At 38.1% G+C, this 19,344-nt stretch overlaps 1 protein-coding gene across 1 annotated transcript; it reads left to right on the top strand.

Annotated features, from left to right (window-relative positions):
* The first annotated feature begins 1,582 nt into the window (after positions 1–1,582).
* On the top strand, positions 1,583–1,998 carry LOC122200649 (60S ribosomal protein L35a). Its single transcript, XM_042906363.1, has one exon. It carries the CDS (start codon positions 1,629–1,631, stop codon positions 1,959–1,961), a length of 333 nt encoding a protein of 110 aa, XP_042762297.1. The 5' UTR covers positions 1,583–1,628; the 3' UTR covers positions 1,962–1,998.
* Positions 1,999–19,344: the final 17,346 nt, after the last annotated feature.

Raw genomic sequence — 19,344 nt, 5'->3', positions numbered from 1 at the left:
TTCCATTCAGCAATTGAAAGAGCAAACTGCTGATACATTCTTCAACATAGATAAATCTCAGAACCATTATACAACCCAAATAAGCCAGTCGTAAAACAGAGTATACTGCATGATTTCATTTATATAACACTTTAGAAAGGGGAAATCTAATCCATGATGATATAAAGTAGACCAGTGATTATCTTGGGTTGTGTGTATGTGTGTCTCTATCTGTATACTTACAGAGAGTAAAGTTTGCCCCATTGAATGAATGTCTTGTATGTATGGATCTTGGATTAGAAGAATAAATGAAAAATGCAGAGAAAATAGCTCTTATTCATATAAAAATAGTTTTCAAAATGCTTAAGAGTTTTGAAAGTCATACTGGTAGGGCTTTGGAGGAGAGTTGAACTTCCATTTGTTAGGAATAATACTGAGCTCATGCTACAAAATAGAATTTTCCCTGAACACTGGTTTTAAAAGGCTAGATGAGCATGCCATTGAAGCCTTTTCTTTTTTTTTTTTTTTAATTTTTTTAACCTTTATTTATTTTTGAGACAGAGAGAGAGAGCATGAACAGGGGAGTTTCAGAGAGAGAGAGGGAGACACAGAATCCGAAAGAGGCTCCAGGCTCCAAGCTATCAGCACAGAGCCGGACGTGGGGATCAAACTCACAGACCGCGAGATCATGACCCGAGCAGAAGTCGGACGCTCAACCGACGGAGCCACCCAGGCGCCTGTGAAGCCTTTTCATTTTCTAGGGGTTGGTTTTCCACAGGTTCCTCTATAACCTAATTCTTCCATTTATAACAGCCAGGACTAAATTACTACAAATTACACTGTTCCGTGCTAACAGTCATTCAGCAAAAGACCATAATGAACTGCACACCCAAGCAAAAATGTCAAGAGAGAACATCAGAAACAAAACAAAACAAAACATCAATTCCAAGTGGAAGGAAGAGCTCTAACTAAAAGGCACCTTTTGTTTCATCTTGGCTCACTTGGCTGACTAATACTCCCAAAGCGTAAAGATAGCCAAAAAGACACTAATTCTAACATTGTCTCAATATCTTGGTATACTGTCCACGTCAGAAGTGAAACTTGTAAAACTTAAATGCAATAGATGGAAAGGTTAAAGTCATTTATGGAAGGAAACAGCTCTGAAAAATAGAGAGGTAGCAGAAGCAAGCACCAACAGGTCATCAGACCACAGTGTAAGTCTGACACACCAGTTAAAGGAGGGGAGAGAAGGAAGACGATAGGATAGAAGGATAGGAAGGGCTTTAGTCCACTGTGCATTTTGGAGAAACTTGTGGTCTTTGGGGTCCCTGAGCAAAAATTGCCTCTTAGGAACTTCTTGAGTTGGTCGGAGAGGGTCTTAGCTCTAGTATTCTCCTGTGCTTAGTCATTGGCTAGGGGGAGTGGGAGTGGGACGCTAGTGTGAATGCTGCCATGGATGCCAAGACGTGGCTGCTGGAGGCTGTCAGCCAACCATACTTGTCACGGAAGGGTCTCTTGAGGGACCTGAGTGGCACACCCCATGGCCATACATAATGCACAAGGAGTTTAAAAATAGCTATTGTCCTCTCTTTCCGCCATCTTGGGACCCGTGCAGGCCTGCTGGGAACAGGACTCCTGAAACGACAAATATGTCTGGAAGGCTGTGGTCCAAAGCCATTTTTGCTGGCTATAAGCGGGGTCTCCGGAACCAGAGGGAGCACACAGCTCTTCTTAAAATTGAAGGTGTTTATGCTCGAGATGAAACTGAATTCTATCTAGGCAAGAGATGTGCTTATGTGTACAAAGCAAAGAACAACACAGTGACTCCTGGTGGCAAACCGAATAAAACTAGAGTAATCTGGGGAAAAGTAACTCGTGCTCATGGAAACAGTGGCATGGTTCGTGCCAAATTCCGAAGCAACCTTCCTGCTAAAGCCATTGGCCACAGAATCCGTGTGATGCTGTACCCCTCAAGGATTTAAACTAACTGAAAAGTAAATAAATAAAGGTGTAGATTGTAAAAAAAAAAAAAATAGCTATTGTACACGCTTTAGGAAACACTCTCAGTTCAGGTCAAAGGCTGCAAATAAACTCTTGTTAAGTCATATAGTGTGAATGGATAGGCAAACATTTTTTTGAAAAGTCAGTTAAAGAAAATTGTATATTATACATTAACATCTTTGGGTACTTTACCAGAAGACAGGAGTATGCTCTCAACTATGGACTACTGTCTGTAAAAAATATATATTTAATCTAGTACAAGTGATGAAGATGCACTCAATATGCCCTCATTGTCTTGTTTAACTGCTGTTACCAAAACCTTGATTTTTCAACGTTGTCCTAGACTGTGGGTGCGGTCTATGAAAATGCAGTAATTTCCTTGGCGTCAGCATGTCCCATTATGTAACTAAGAACGTGGAACGAAGTGGGAATGCCAACTTAGGATAAACTCAGAGACAAGAAAATAAGAATTTATGATTATCGTCAGTAAGGGAATAAGGGCTATTATCCCCTTCTCTAAAAACTGATGTCTTCATAAAGTGCAGTAATTCTTAGAGATGTGGAAACATCAGTCAATTTGTTTACCATGAGGTACTATGAAGCCTTAATAATTATCTTTAATGGATAATTTCAATATTTTTGTCAATATAAATGCAACCTCTTTTTTCTACCTTGCATCCTTGTTAAGAAGGTTAATCTATATATTTCCCTGTGACTGTCAGCCATACCTCTAAGAAGCTGAGGGCAAAGGAACAGGAGCCCTGGAATTGGAGTCAGTAAAAAAAAAAAAAGACTTTAATTCCAGAACTTTCATTACCATCCACAGTTCCATGTTAAAATAAAGTTGATAAAACCTGCCTCACCTGATTGTTTTGAAGATGGAATGCAATAATGTGTGTGTGTGTATGTCATGGCACTAGGTGGACATACAATTTTTAGAGCAGACAAACAGACATGTCAGCCCTGCTCTTTAGATGCTGCTTCTCGACTGTGTCCTCTTTTCCTTTACCAGCTGAATGGGGTTTGGTTGCTCCTAAAGGGGTTCAGACCTGTGTCTGCAGGGTCCAGGTGGTAAAACTGAGCTGGTAAGCACGCTGAAGGAAGCCACAGAGAAGGCGTTGGGGATTTCAGCCTTTCATGTTGGGAAGTTAATACTTACGGATACGCATCACTGGTAGTGGCCTAGCTGACTCACTAGTTTGCCAATTATGTTGATGTATGAAAGGGTAAAAGAAGCCCAGCTCGTTTCAAATGGCTGGGCTGAGACGTCCATTTAAACTTCAAGCTTATGAAATTTGTCTTTCTGTTTCCCATTGAGAAAACATCTCGGGTCCATTTTGCGGTTGGCTTCAGGATCTTGGTTTGCAGTGAGAAATGCTCCCTTGAGGTGTTTCTGCCTCTTCGAAAACCAGGTCCTCACTTTAGGTGAGAAGAACAGCCTCTGGGAGAGGTTTCAATAAATCTGGCCCAGCATTAATAGATTAATTATATTCTCCTTACTATCTCTAGTGAGTCAGTGCAGCTGGAGAAGGGAAATCCAGAGTGTCATATTTTGTATTTTTAAAAATGTTTGATCGTGCTCCACTAGGGGAATTTTCTTTTCACTTGCAAGTGTTATTCTCATAGGTTAGGTATCATTTCAGAAAATTAAATTTAAAAATTCAGCTTATGAATTGTGGTTTAATTAGTAACAAAAATAAGAGCCAAATTGTTGGGAAATAGGAGTTTGGCTCCTCTTGAAGCTAAACATTCCTTTTACACATGGAACAACTTCCTTACTATACAATGAAGTGCATTTTGTCAAATCTAAAATCATCTCTTGCTTAATGATACAAGAATATGCTTGTGTAATTTATTTCTGTGCTCTTTGGTGTGCCTAGCGGTTATATTGATTTGAGCTGTACTGCACGTTAATTTCTTTCTGCTAAATAAAAGGAGGGAAAACACGAGCAAAATAAATCGCAAAGTTTGTACTTATAAATATTAAGTCCTAATTTTGGATTAGGTCAATTAATGCCTTCCTTACTGCTATTTTTTCTATGTGCTTGAAAATCTCAGTGTTTTGCTTTCTGCTTTCTCATCTGCTTCTAGAGATGAAGAGAAATTCCTCAGAGAGAAAGAGTTTCCCATCTCTGGGAAACTAAGTGGCGGAGATTTTGTAGGGGGGATTTTAAGTAAGAGATAGGTGGTTGGATTAAATGAAACCCAGTCCCTTCATCTCTGATTGTTGGTCATTTTATAAAACCTACTTATAGTCGTCAGAATATACCTCACTTCTTACTCTTTCCAGCTAACTGTACCTCCACTTTCTAAACCTTTTTTTGAATTAAGCCTAACAAACATTTGTTAAATACCCATTATGTGCAAGACTATAGGTTAGCCATTCTGGGAGAATCAAAGTAACTGTAATACATATGTAATATGAAACTTTGTATCTTTTAAAAATTTCCAAACTTTTAAAAACACACAATAAGCACTAACTGCAAAAAGAAAGTTAGTAAACTGAATAGAAAATAGCTCCTAACCTCAGAAAGCTTACATTTAAATAGAGATGGATAGTTTAGAATGCTTTCATGAAGTTTGTGAGACTTTGGCCAACTGAATCATTTCAAAAGCTCTCTAACAATTCTGTGTATTACAAATACTTATAATGCATATATATTGCATGCATCATTTAGAAATAACTAATACTTACAAATAATATACTAACTAGCCAAATTAATCAATTCAAATGGCTTTTATACTTTTGCAGGAAAATAAATGTGTATTTACTACTATGTACTAAACACTGTAAAAATGACAGATTTTTTAAAGCATGAGTTTCAGGTTGTAGGAAATCCAAACATATTCATCCCAATCTTCTATGTTTTCTGTCTGGTGCAGCAAATGTTTCCAGTTAGAATAATGACTGAATCACTGAAGCACACTCAGTTGCACCGAAAGATTAAATAACACTCACTACTAAAGGCAAGAAGTTTGACCAAAACAAAATGGAAAGTTCTTCTAAGATAGTAAATGGGTTTTATGTTTAAAACTTAGTTTACTACAAGTTCAATTTACTAGAGCACTTTCCCCTTACCTTTTGGGAAAATGTGGTTGCAATAAATAAATATTTTTTATTTTATTTACATCTATCCTCTATATGGGCGTGTACGTGTAGTGTTTGCAATTTGGAGTCAGAGTACAACTGATATACCGTGACTAGTATGAAGCTTTGCAACTACTAAATATAGTTCACTAACTCAACATATTTTTGCCCTTTTAATTATTGTACATATTGAATTATCAGCCTTTTACTGAACCCTATTTCACTGGTTTATTCAACATTTGTTGAGCACCTGCTTCACACTGACACGTCAATAATGATGCAAGTCTGTCTGTAATAAAGGAAGTTGTAACAATGGTCATTAGTGACATTTACAGATATTTGGGATTATCAACTTTTTGGGGTCATGGTGGGATCTCCCTTCTTTACCTCCTTTAATGGGAGGTGTAGCCATGTCATTTGTTTTGGCCAATGAAGTGCGAGCAGAAATGTCATGTGTCCCTTTCAGGTGGAAGCTTTAAGAGCCTAAACACGATTGGTGACACTGTCTTTCCAAGACTGCTGTGATCATGGAGGTAAGCATCAGAATGCATACTCCATCAGTTCAGAGTCCCTCAGTGTTTCTACAAACAGCGATCCTGACATCCCATGTTGGACATAAACTGTGATCCTCCAGTAAACTTGGTTGTAATAAGCCTCTAAGATTCTTCTGGTGATTGATTATTATAGCATAGCCTAGACTACCTCACACTGAAATTGGTATTAATCATGAGGTGTCAGAAAAGGAAGTCTAACTACTTGGCATTGACTTAGGGCCGGGGTAGCAGAGAAGCTGTTCCTGGAGGCTGGAAGGGTTAAATTATGGTGTAAAACATTTGGTAAAACTCTTGGTGTGATAATTCAGAAGGCAGATCATATATCCAAGGAATTTATAGTTTGAGGAAAAGAGGCTGGAAATAGAACATTCATAGTTTGGTTACTGTTGACTGCATTTAACAGGGTGCTGTAAGAAACCAATGAACTTAAAAAAGATTAGACTTCTGTTTATTTGTTTGTTTCTTCTGCAAGAAAAAAAGGGAAATAGGAATAAAGAAATTCAGGGACTTTCAGGTATGGACCCTGAAATTTCTTTGTAACCCCAAGCAATAAAACATACAAATGAAAAGGACTTTGAACAACAAAGACGCACTGCAATGACCTTAGGCAAGTGTTAAATCAAAGGTAGAGCTGTCACAACCATTGTTTAAACCTCTGAGTAGATTAAGCTGTTTTAGAAGAAAGGTTCAGTTAAGATTGTGGGACCCAACCTTTTGTCTTTCAGAAGACAAAATTGTTTAAGTAAAAGACATGAAAGGTATGGCTGTCTCTAAAACTGAACTGACCCGCGTTTCTAGCAATCAATTAGAGAGAAAGAAGGAACGGGGCAAGGGAAAGAGAAAATAAACTAGCAGATTTAAGAAGTGTGTCTGAACTGCAGGTGTGGCTGACAGCACCTGGATCTGACTTGAATCCAATTAATAAGGAATGTGTATAAAAAAGAAATGCCTAAATATTTAATGTGAAAACAGTCACTAACCTGGACTAAAAGCCACCAACCATGTACAGGCAGGAACAGTCTCACAAAGCTGTTGTCTCCTGAGAGATGCACTATCCAATGTTTATCTCAACTACAACCAAGGAGGACAGAGGAAAGGAACCTCCCACCAACAGTGGAGTCATGGGCCATAGAGAACAATAATCCCTGTCAGGATTGGGGCCCATCTAGAAGTATTCCTCAGGGTGACTGGGTGGCTCAGTCGGCTAAGTGCCTGACTCTTCATTTTGGCTCAGGTCATGATCTCATTGTTGGTTAGTTTGAGCCCTGGGTTGGGCTCTGTGCTGACAGTGCAGAGCCTGCTTGGGATTCTCTCTCTCTTCCATCTCTCTGTCCCTTCCCCGCTCGTGCTCACTCTCTCTCTCTCTCTCTCAAAATAAACAAATAAACTTAAAAAAAACATAGAAGTATTCCTCAACTCCATGATAGGATGTTTTCAAAAATATCTGCCCAGTGAGGTTTTGGGTTTTTCAGAGACAAATATTTCCTGCATGTTTCCTATTCTCTCTTTTTTTCTGAATGGAAATGCCTGTTGAGGCTTTCCTATTCCTTTTCCACCATTGCATATTGTGGTGGGATAGAGAAATTTTCTTTTGTTTCTAGATCACGAGGAGCCAAGTGTGGACCTGGTGTAAAACCATAGCACCATAGATCTTCAATTTTGAGCTTGATGCTACTTATGAATTGGGTTTTTGGATTGTCTCCTTTGGTGGTTAAGAATTGATGTGTATAACTTCTTGGCCCAAGCTTTGTAAACTAATTTGTGATCTGTTATAGTCTTTTCCCACTGCTGCCATGATTGTAGAAACAGACATAAAATTAAGTTTTAATCAGCGTGTTCTTTGAATGCTTTGGACTAAATTGTGTCTCCCTTCTCCCCAAAATTATACACTGAAGCACTAATCTCCCACTGTGACTATATTTGGAATAAGGGAAGAATTAAGCTTAAATGTGGTCATAAGAGTGGGCCATGATGTGACAGGATTAACGTCCTTAAAAGAGACACCAGAGCACTCTCTCTCTGTCTCTGCCATGTGAAGACAATAGTGAGAAGGTGGCCATCTGTGAGCCAGAAAGAAAGCTCTCATCAGAACCTGACTGTGCTGGCACTGGGATCTCAGACTTCCAGCCTCCAGAACTGTGAGAAAATAAATTTCTGTTGTTCAAGCCACCTGGTATATGGTATTTTGTTATGGCAGCCTGAGCTGACTAACACTCTGAGAGAGTACAATAAGCAGAACTCCTTCTACCCCACATCAGATGTGTATCAAAAGAGCAAAATAAACCTCTTGTGATAGGCCACTAAGATCCAGATATCCCACTAAGTTTTTGGATCCCATTTGGATGCCACACAAGCAGTGCCGAGCTAAAATATCCAAAGCTGAAAACTCAACTTCGCCCCCATGCCTTCTTATTCTCATTTTTTCTTGTCTTTGCTAATAATAGTACAATCCACCTAGTGGCTCACAGTAGAAGTCTACAAGCATTTTTGAGTCCTTGTTCTTCTTCGCCAACCATATTAAATCCATTGGCAAGTTCTATTGAATCTACCTCCTAAAAATAGCTTCAATTGATCCGGTTTTCTTAATCTCCATGGCTTTTTGTAGAACATTGGTATTTCATATATGGGCTACTCCAGTACTGTGCTAATTGGTTTTCCCTCTTCTACTCCTGTCTTCTTTCATTGTATTCTCCATGAGCAATCAGGAGCTCTTTGCAAAACATAAGCAACTCTCATGCCTAAGAACCTTCAGTGACTTCCCATTATGCTAAAAAAAACCCCAATTAACTATGAACCATGTCTATGCCTGCTACCTCCTCTCCTGTTTCTCTCCTTTTGTCTACTTCAATCCATCATAATTTTCTTTTTCTTTCTTTTTTTTTTAATTTTTGAGAGAGAGAGAGAGAGAGAGCAAGCATGGGCAGGGGAGGGGCAAAGAGAGAGGGAGAGAGAACCTTAAGCAGGGTCCAGGTCCAGTGCAGAGCCCCACGCGGGGCTTGATCTCATGGTGGTGAGATCATGACTTCAGCTGAAATAAAGAGTCAGATGCTGAACTGACTAAGCCACGCAGGCTTCCCCATCATTAATTTTCTTTTATTGGTTCCTTGATCATGCCAAGATCTTGTTAGTCACAAAGTATGTTTTGATTATGAATTATAATAGTGGCAAGATTAACATTAATAACAATAGCAGTAACTAATATTTTTGAAGGCTTATTATGTACAAGGTACTGTCCTTAGCACTGTACGTATATCAATACATTTATACTTACAACAAAATACAGACTGTTTCTAGATCTATTGTATGAAGAAACCAAGGCACAAAGAGATCCCTGAGGCCATTACACTAGTAGCTGTTGGACACAGGATTTTAACTCAACTGATCTGTTTCAAAGCACAATGTTACTTCCTTAAATACTGTTCTCCTTGCTTGGTTTTCTCATTTCTTTTGTGTTTTATCCTGTTGCCTCCTCTTACCATTTAATCCCCAAGCTTAAGTGTCACCATCTGAGGAAGATCCCTGTTTCCAAGCAGCTCTATTCCCCCAACCCATTTTCTTCTGTCACACATTTTGCTTTCTTCATAATGCCTATCACCATTTGTAATGATATGTTTATTGTTTATTTCTTTATTGTATAGCTCAAAGGTTGGCAAACTTTTTTATGAAGGGCCAGAGGATAGATATTTTTGGCACTGTGAGTCATCTTTTCTCCACTGCAAGTGCTCCACTAAGTTATTCTAGCAAGTCAGCATGGCTGTTTTCCAACTAAACTTTATTTACAAAAAGAGATGGAGGGCCAGGTTTAACTCATGGGCCATAGTCTGCCAACCCCTGTCTTAGTGCTTCCGTTACACTGCAGGTGCTATTAATTTAGGAAATCTTAACTACTTTCTCTATCAAGCATCCTCAGTGCCCAACACAGACGTTTAACACATTTCTATTGTATGAATGAATGAATGGCAGTACAGCATCTCGCTCTCCTTTTTAAAAGGGGAGCATTGCAACAACATGGATGAAACTAGAGTGTGTTATTGTGACCACACTGAAGAAAAAGTTCTCAGACACCAGACAGTGTGGGACTACCTCTGTGAGAGAGAGAGCAGCAGAATCAGGAGCCTGCACATAGCCTTTATTTCGTATTTCATTAGATAGAAGTATCAAAGAATATCAAAGCAAGGAAAGAGAATACAAAGGATCTTCAGACATCAGCCAGACATATGTCTGGTGGCTACCTGAAGGCATGAAGGGAGTGCGTGCGGTTTCAAGGAATGTCATGGAATTACAGCAGGTGTTACAACACCTAAACTGTCTGTTCAAGGATCGTGGGGCTTTGTATCTCATAGTGCTATCGCGTTTGACAGCCCTGAGACCAGAACATTGCTGATGTTTCAGCTATCACCCTATTCACCCTCCAGGACTTAGAATATACTCTCTAGACATAACTCCACAATTATGCTAAGTGAAATAAGTCAATCAGAGAAAGAGAAATATCATATGATTTCACTCATATATGGAATTTAAGAAACAAAAGAGACGTACATAAGGGAAGGGAAGGAAAAATAAGATAAAAACAGAGAGGGAGGCAAACCACAAGAGACTCGTAAATACAGAGAACAAACTGTTGCTAAAGAGGTGTTGAGTAGAGGGATGGGCTAAATAGGTGATGGGCATTAAAGAGAACATTTGTTGGGATGAGCACTGGGTATTATATGTAAGTGATGAATCATTAAAATCTATTTCTGAAAAAAATGATAGCATGCAGTAAAAACAAACAAAAAAGGCAGCAGGTCTCACTTCTACACAGACAAAATTGACATTAACATTTCGCGTGATTTTATTTTATTAATATTTTTTAAAGTTTATTTATTTTGAGAGAGAGAGGGGGAGAGAGACTGAGCACCTGTGAAGGGGGAAGGGGAGAGAGAGAGACAGAGACAGAGAGAGAGAGAGAGAGAGAGAGAGAGAGAGAGAGAATCTCAAGCAGGCTCCTACCTCAGTGCAGAGCCTGACACGCGGCTCGATCTCATGACTCTGAGATAATGACCTGAGCTGACATCAAGAGTCAGACGTTTAGCTGACTGAGCCACCCAGGTACCCCTGATTTTATTTTAGAAACAATGTGACATACCAATATGAAGAGGGGGACATGGAGCAGGTTACAGGAAAAAGGAAGGAGGGAAAGAGCCCTAGAAGATTCATCAAGATAGGATATCAACATGTCCTCTTTTCTACATGAAAAAAGAAATTTCATTAGTCATTAACAGCTGAATCTTTTCTTCTGAAGAGAATTGAAGTGGATTCCCTTATGATTGCATTTTTTTTTTTTTATTGGAACCCATTTTAGCCTAGAGATTTTCCTTTTATCTGACATATATTCAGTTTTGGACAAGTGAAAATCAGTGACTCATTTTGCACCTGGATGGGGACGGGGTGGTAGACACATCTGCACAGAGTAGTAGGAGTTAGAGAGTATGGATGAGTTCTCTGAAGAATCAGAGTACAATAGAATGTGTTTAATAACATGTTCTGATTGTTCGTCAGTAGTTTTCAGCTGATGTGTCACTAATGGATTTGCTGGATTGTCTTCTACATCCTATGGTAAAGATGCTCTAAAAACACATGGCCCCTGTTGGCAGTTGTTTATGTCTTATGTTATATAAATCTCTTTTTATTTTTTATGTATTTTTAAATTTTTTTAATGTTTATTTTTTTATTTAGAGACAGAGAGCGAGCAAGGGAGGGACAGAGAGAGAGGGAGACAGAATCCCAAGCAGGCTCTGTGCCATCAGCACAGAGCCCAAGGTGGGGCTTGAACACAGAAACCTTGAGATCATGACCTGAGCCAAAACCAAGAGTTGGATGCTTAACTAACGGAGCCACCCACGCGCCCCTATATAAATCTCTTTTTAAATACACAGATACTATGGAAGGGCAATCAGAGAGTTGGACACAATTCCAAGTTTGTTAAATCTTCTACATTTAAAAAATTGTTGTTGTTGTTGTTTAGGAGAATTGCTGGAGTTGAAAAACTTGGGAAAAGAAAACAACTAGAAAGTTTAATCAAGATACATTAAACTATCAAGTGCAAGACTTTGAGTTTAAAGGGAAAATATCTGTCACAGTAATTCACCAACATTTTGCAAGTGCAACACATTTCTGATTGCCTAAGTTGGAAATATCTTTCCCCCCATATACTTCTTTTTTTTTTTTTTTTTGGAATGAACACAAAGCATTATTTATGTGCCATACATATGGAAATAGGATGAATTTCCAGGAAGTCCTAAGAAAAGTCCACTGACTCATTTTTATTTTACTTTTTTTCTTCTTAATATAATGTGGTAACAGCCATACCACATGGGAACTAAATTCACAGTTACAAGCATTCAGACATATTCCCTGATACGGAAAGTTTGTAGCGTTACTCTTTGCGTTAAGACTCAGAGCCCGTATCGACCTGCCGGTCTTGGTGCATGTGGTGACTTGGCTAAAAGTCTGGATTTGTTAGTGGTTGCCAGCATAGTCCTTGATACTATTGTTGTAGAAGGAAACAGAAAAATTACATTAATCTACCAATTTCCAATAGATTTTTATGTGAATCAAATGAGATAAGTTACATAACAGTCATTTGAAAACTGTAAGACATTTTATAGAAACGAGTTTACTCAACATAGATAAATCTTAGAAGTATAATGTGAAGTGAAAACCCCAAGTGACAGAGCACTTTACACAGTATAATACCATTTTGATAAAACGCAAAATCAAGCAAAACTAAACAGTTTATTATTTAGGTTCCCTGTATATGTGATAAAACTCTGTAAGGAAAGGAAGGACATGAACACAAAATTCAGTATAGCTCTTACTTCTTTCCAGGGGGCAATAGGAAGGTGACATAGATTACTAACACACAGGTAGACTTACATTCTGGTTTTTGAATGTGTGGTATTTTTGTGGGCATTTGTTACATTATTTTGTTTTGAAATTTAAATAAATTTTACCTGTATTTTATAGTTATCATGATACGTTCAAAAGATAATGTAAGTTTATATCACATGGTGCTACATAATAATAAGAAACTTCAAATCCAAATTTTATTGCTGAATCATCAATGACATTTTTAGGTTCATATATATATATTTTTTAATTTACATACGAATTAGTTAGCATATAGTGCAACAATGATTTCAGGAGTAGATTCTTTAGTGCCTCTTACCCCTTTAGCTAGCCCATCCCCCCTCCCACAACCCCTCCTGCAACCCTCAGTTTGTTCTCCATATTTATGAGTCTCTTATGTTTTGTCCCCCTCCCTGTTTTTATATTATTTTTGTTTCCCTTCCCTTATGTTCATCTGTTTTGTCTCTTAAAGTCCTCGTGTGAGTGAAGTCATATGATATTTGTTATTCTCTGACTGGTTTCACTTAGCATAATACCCTCCAGTTCCATCCACGTAGTTACAAATGGCAAGATTTCATTCTTTCTGATTGCTGAGTAATACTCCATTGTGTATATATACCACTTCTTTATCCATTCATCCATCGATGGACATTTGGGCTATTTCCATACTTTGGCTATTGATGATGGTGCCGCTATAAACATTGGAGTGCATATGTCCCTTCGAAACAGCACACCTGTATCCCTTGGATAAATACCCAGTAGTGTAATTGCTGGGTCATAGTAGTTCTATTTTTAGTTTTTTGAGGAAGCTCCATACTGCTTTCCAGAGTGGCTGCACCAGTTTACATTCCCACCAGCAGTGCAAAAGAGATCCTCTTCCTCTGCATCCTCACCAACATCTGTTGTTGCCTGAGTTGTTAATGTTAGCCATTCTGACAGGTGTCAGGTGGTATCTCATTGTGGTTTCCATTTGTATTTCCCTGATGATGAGTGATGTTGAGCATTTTTTCATGTGTCAGTTGGCCATGTGGATGTCTTCCTTAGAGAAGTGTCTATTCATGTCTTTTGTCCATTTCTTCACTGGATTATTTGTTTTTTGGGTGTTGAGTTTGATAAGTTCTTTATAGATTTTGGATACTAACCTTTTATCTGATATGTCATTTGCAAATATCTTCTCCCATTCTGTTGGTTGCCTTTTAGTTTTGCTTATTGTTTCCTTCGCTGTGCAGAAGTTTTTATTTTGATGAGGTCCTAGTAGTTCATTTTTGCTTTTGTTTCCCTTGCCTCCAGAGATGTGTTGAGTAAGAAGTTGCTGTGGCCAAGATCCAAGAGGTTTTTGCCTGCTTTCTCCTTGAGGATTTTGATGGCTTCTTGTCTTACATTGAGGTCTTTCATCCATTTTGAGTTTATTTTTGTGTATGATGTAAGAAAGTGGTCCACATTCATTCTTCTGCATGTCGCTGTCCAGTTTTCCCAGCATAACTTGCTGAAGAGACTGTCTTTATTCCATTGGATATTCTTTCCAGCTTTGTCAAAGATTAGTTGGCCATACGTTTGTGGGTCCATTTCTGGGTTATCTATTCTGTTCCATTGATCTGAGTGTCTGTTCTTGTGCCAGTACCATGCTGTTTTGATGATTACAGCTTTGTAGTATAGCTTGAAGTCTGGGATTGTGATGGCTCCTGCTTTGGTTTTCTGTTTCAAGATCACTTTGGCTATTCGGGGTCTTTTCTGGTTCCATACAAATTTTAGGATTATTTGTTCTAGCTCTGTGAAGAATGCTGGTGTTACTTTGCTAGGTATTGCATTTAGTATGTAGATTGCTTTGGGTAGGATCAACATTTTAACAATATTTGTTCTTCCTATCTGGGAGCATGGAATCTTTTTCCATTATTTTTGTGTCTTCTTCAGTTTCATTCGTAAGCTTTCTATAGTTTTCATTGTATAGATTTTTCACCTCTTTGATTAGATTTATTCCTAGGTATTTTATGGTTTTTGGTGCAGCTGTAAATGGGATCGATTCCTTGATTTCTCTTTCTGTCACTTCATTGTTGGTGTATAGGAATGCAACTGATTTTTGTGTGTTGATTTTATATCCTGCAACTTTGCTGAATTCATGGATCAGTTCTAGGAGTTTTTTGGTGGAATCTTTTGAGTTTTCCATATAGAGTATCATGTCATCTACGAAGAGTGAAAGTTTGACCTCTTCCTGGCTGATTTGGATGCTTTTTATTTCTTTGTATTGTCTGATTGCTGAGGCTAAGGCTTCCAATTCTATGTTGAATAACAGTGGTGAGAGTGGACATCCCTGTCTTGTTCCTGACCTTAGGGTGAAAGCTCTCAGATTTTCCCCATTGAGGATGTTTTAACATTGGGTCTTTCATGTATGGCTTTTATGATCTCAAGGTATGCTCCTTCTATCCCTACTTTCTTGAGGATTCTTATCAAAAAGGATGCTGTATTTTGTCAAGTGCTTTCTCTGCATCTATTGAGAAGATCATATGGTTCTTGTCCTTTCTTTTATTGATGTGATGAATCACATTTATTGTTTTGTGGATATTGAACCAGCCCTGCATCCCAGGTATAAATGCCACTTGGTTGTGGTGAATAATTGTTTTAATGTATTGTTGGAGCTGGTTGGCTAATATCTTGTTGAGAATTTTTGCATCCATTTTCATCAGGGAAATTGGTCTGTAGTTCTCCTTTTTAGTGGGATTTCTGGTTTTGGAATCAAGGTTATGCTGGCTTCATAGAAAGAGTTTGGAAGTTTTCCTTCCATGTCTATTTTTTGGAACACCTTCAAGAGAATAGGTGTTAACTCTTCCTTAAATGTTTGGTAGACTTCCCCTGGAAAGCCATCTGGCCCTGGACTCTTGTTTTTTGGGAGGTTTTTGATTACTAATTTGATTTTCTTATTGGTTATGGGTCTGTTCAAATTTTCTATTTCTTCCTGTTTCAGTTTTGGTAGTTTATATGTTTCTAGGAATTTGTCCATTTCTTTCAGATTGCCCATTTTATTGGTGTATAATTGTTCATAATATTCTCTTATTGTTTTTATTTCTTCTGTGTTGGTTGTGATCTCCCCTTTTCATTCTTGATTTTATTTATTTGGATCTTTTTCTTTTTCTTTCTGATCAACCTTGCTAGTGGTTTATCAGTTTTGTTTACTCTTTCAAAGAACCAACTTCTGGTTTCATTGATCTGTTCTACTGTTTTTTTGGTTTTGATAGCATTAATTTCTGCTCTAATCTTTATTATTTCCTGTCTTCTGCTGGTTTTGGGTTTTATTTGCTATTCTTTTTCCAACTCTTTAAGGCATAAGGTTAGGTTGTGTATCTGAGACCTTTCTTCCTTCTTAGGAAGGCCTGGATTGCTATATATTTTCCTCTTATGACCACCTTTGCTGCGTCCCAGAGGTTTTGGGCTGTGGTATTATCATTTTCATTGACTTCCATATACTTTTTAATTTCCTCTCTAACTTCTTGGTTAGCCCATTCATTCTTTAGTAGGATGTTCTTTAGTCTCCAAGTATTTGTTACCTTTCCAATTTTTTTCTTGTGGTTGATTTCGAGTTTCATAGCGTTGTGGTCTGAAAATATGCATGGTATGATCTCAGTCTTTTTATACTTGTTGAAGGTTGATTTGTGTCCAGTATGTGGTCTATTCTGGAGAACGTTCCATGTGTACTGGAGAAGAATGTATATTCTGCTGCTTTAGGATGAAATGTTCTGAGTCTATCTGTTAAGTCCATTTAGTCCAGTGTGTCATTCAAAGCCATTGTTTCCTTGTTGGTGTTCTGATTAGATGATCTGTCCATTGCTGTAAGTGGGGTGTTGAAGTTTCCTACTATTATGGTATTATTATCAAGGAGTTTCTTTATATTTGTGATTAATTGATTTATACATTTGGGGTTTTCCCACATTTGGAGCATGAATGTTTACAATTATTAGGTCTTTTTGGTAGATACCCCTTAATTATGATATAATGCCCTTCTGCATCTCTTGATACAGTTTTATTTTAATGTCTAGATCGTCTGATACAAGTATTGCTACCCCGCCTTTCTTTTGTTGACCATTAGCATGATAGATGCGTCTCCATCCCCTTATCAATCTGTAGGTGTCTTTAGGTCTAAAGTGAGTCTTTTGTAAATAACATATAGATGGATCTTGTTTTCTTATCCATTCTGTTACCCTATGTCTTTTGGTTGGAGCTTTGAGTCCATTGACATATAAAGTAAGTACTGAAAGATATGAATTTATTGCCATTATGTTGCTTATAGAGTTGGAATTTCTGGTGGTGTTCTCTGGTCATTTTTAATCTTTGTTGCTTTTGGTATGTATGTATGTATGTATGTATGTATGTATTTAATTTTTTCTCCCCTCAGAGAGTTCCCCTTAAACTTTCTTGCTGGGCTGGTTTAGTGGTCACAAAATCTTTTAATTTTTGTTTGTTTGGGAAACTTTCAATGTCTCCTTCTATTTTGAATGACAGCCCAGATGGATAAAGAATTCTTGGCTGCATATTTTTCTGATTCAGCACATTGAATATATCCTTCCACTCCTTTTTGGCTTGCCAAGTTTCTGTGGATAGGTCTGCTGCAAACCTGATCTGTCTTCCCTTGTAGGTTAGGGACTTTTTTTCCCTTGCTGCTTTCATGATTCTCTCCTTGCCTGAGTATTTTGTGAATTTGACTATGATATGCCTTGTTGATGGTCGGTTTTTGTTGAATCTAATGGGGGTCCTCTGTGCTTCCTGGATTTTGATATCTGTGTCTTTCCCCAGGTTAGGAAAGTTTTCCACTATGCTTTGCTCACATAACCCTTATACCCCTATTTCTCTCTCTTCCTCTTCTGGCACCCCAAGATTCTTATGTTGTTCCTTTTTAATGAGTCACTGATTTCTCTAATTCTTAAATTGTGCTCTTTTGCCTTAATCTCCCTCTTTTTTTCTGCTTCCTTATTCTCTTTAAGTTTGTCCTCCATATCACTGAATCTCTGATCTGTCTCATCCATCCTTGTCGTCATGGCATCCATGTAGATAGCAGCTCAGTTATAGCATTTTTTATTTCATTTTGACTAGCTTTTACTTCTTTTATCTCTGCAGAAAAGGATTCTAATCTATTTTCGACTCCAGCTAGTATTTTTATTATCGTGATTCTAAATTCTGGTTCCGACATCTTGCTTGTGTACGTGTTGGTTAAATTCCTGGCTGTCGTTTCTTTATGCTCTTTCTTTTGGGTGAATTTCTTTGTTTCATCAGTTTGAAGGGAGAAAAGGAATTAATGAAGTAGACAAATTAAAATTAAAAAATTAAAATTAAAAAATTAAAATTAAAAAATTAAAATTAAAACATATTAAAATTAAAAAATTAAAAACACACACACACACACACAAATCAAATAAATGATGCTAGATCCTAGGTGTGTTTTGGTCTGGGTGTTGAAAGTGTTTTGCTAGATTAGAGAAAAAAGGGGGAAAAAGTAAAAAAGGAAATCGTTGAGAATTTGAAAAAATGAATAGACTGGAGTAGACTAAAATAAAATAATGGAAGTAAAATAGAATTTGAAAAAATTTACACAAAAGTAAAAAATACAGTACAAAACAATGAAAGCAAAATATTTTTAATAAAAATTGAAAAAAATGAATTTTTTCTCTGTATTGAAGAAAAAGAAAAGAAATGAAAACAGAAAAAAGAAAAAGAAAAAAAGGAAACCGTTTGAAAATTTGAAAAAGTGAATACACTGAAGTAGACTAAAATAAAATGATGGAAGTAAAATAGAATTTGAAAAAAATTTCACAAAAGTAAAAAATATAGTAAAAAAATTAAATAAAAATATTTTTAATAAAAATTGAAAATAAAAAATGAATTTTGTTTTTCTGTGTTCAAGAAAAAGAAAAGAAGTGAAGAGGAAAAAAAAGAAAATTGAACAGATGGACCTATCAGATTGAAATAGGACTGAAATTACTTCTTTTTCCCCCAGAAGTCAGACTATGAAGCGCTTTATAGTCCATAAACTAAACAGGCAGTGAGACTTGTGTTCTTGAAGAGCTAGGTTGGCCCAGTTGGGCGGGGCTCAGTGTAACAGCTCCACTTTCCACTAGATGGTGCTGCTAGCCTACTGAGGTGGAGTATTGTGGCGCTGGTAGGTGTGTACCTCCATGTGCGGGAATGGTGAAAATGGCATCACCCAGCTACCCAGTCTCTAGTATGGGAACTCTGTTCTCTCAGATCAGAAATCACGCATCTGTCCTCTATCTTCAGCTTTCGTCCCCTCCCCACATTTTCACTGTCCGTGACCAAGCCCCAGGCAGTACCTCTCTCCCGAGTTTTGTCACAGATGCAGCTCTTTTCCCCAGCCCCTAACTTCTGAAGGACTGCGGCTTTGACCCGTTCCGTCCCTCTGTGGGACAATCTCAGTGAGCAATGGCCGAATGCGGGCTGTACCCAGCTTGCTGGACCCTGCTGCTTCCAGTGCCCCAAGACTGCAGCCAGGTGCCAGCCCACCCCAGAAAAAGTTCGCAAGATAGTGTAGCAGCAGCTTTTCAGGGATTATGGAAAATCACAACACACATCTGTCACCAGATTTCATCCTTAACGACCTTGTTCCAGCACCAGTGAATGTGGCCGTTCTCTGGGGTCTGCTGGTACCAGGTGGCCTCAACATTTTCTACTAAATGTCCTTCCAGCAGTGGAACTGCTTTTCCCTGTGTGGCCTGAGAACCTCCTGGACCCCATTCTACTCCTGGGGATTTGCCCTTCCCACCAGGGCACCGCCAGCTATCGAGCTGCAGAGTTGCAGCCTTTGTGCTCCCCTTGTTTACAGTCTTAATG

This window comes from Panthera leo, chromosome A1, assembly GCF_018350215.1.
Source record: "Panthera leo isolate Ple1 chromosome A1, P.leo_Ple1_pat1.1, whole genome shotgun sequence".
Classification (NCBI taxonomy): domain Eukaryota; kingdom Metazoa; phylum Chordata; class Mammalia; order Carnivora; family Felidae; genus Panthera; species Panthera leo.
The sequence above is the reverse complement of the archived record's forward strand: the minus strand, read 5'-3'. Positions and strand labels throughout refer to the sequence as shown.

What these genes read in the sequence shown, in the direction of transcription:
- LOC122200649 (XM_042906363.1), top strand. Translation starts at nt 1,629, where the DNA reads ATGTCTGGAAGGCTGTGGTCCAAAGCCATTTTTGCTGGCTATAAGCGG.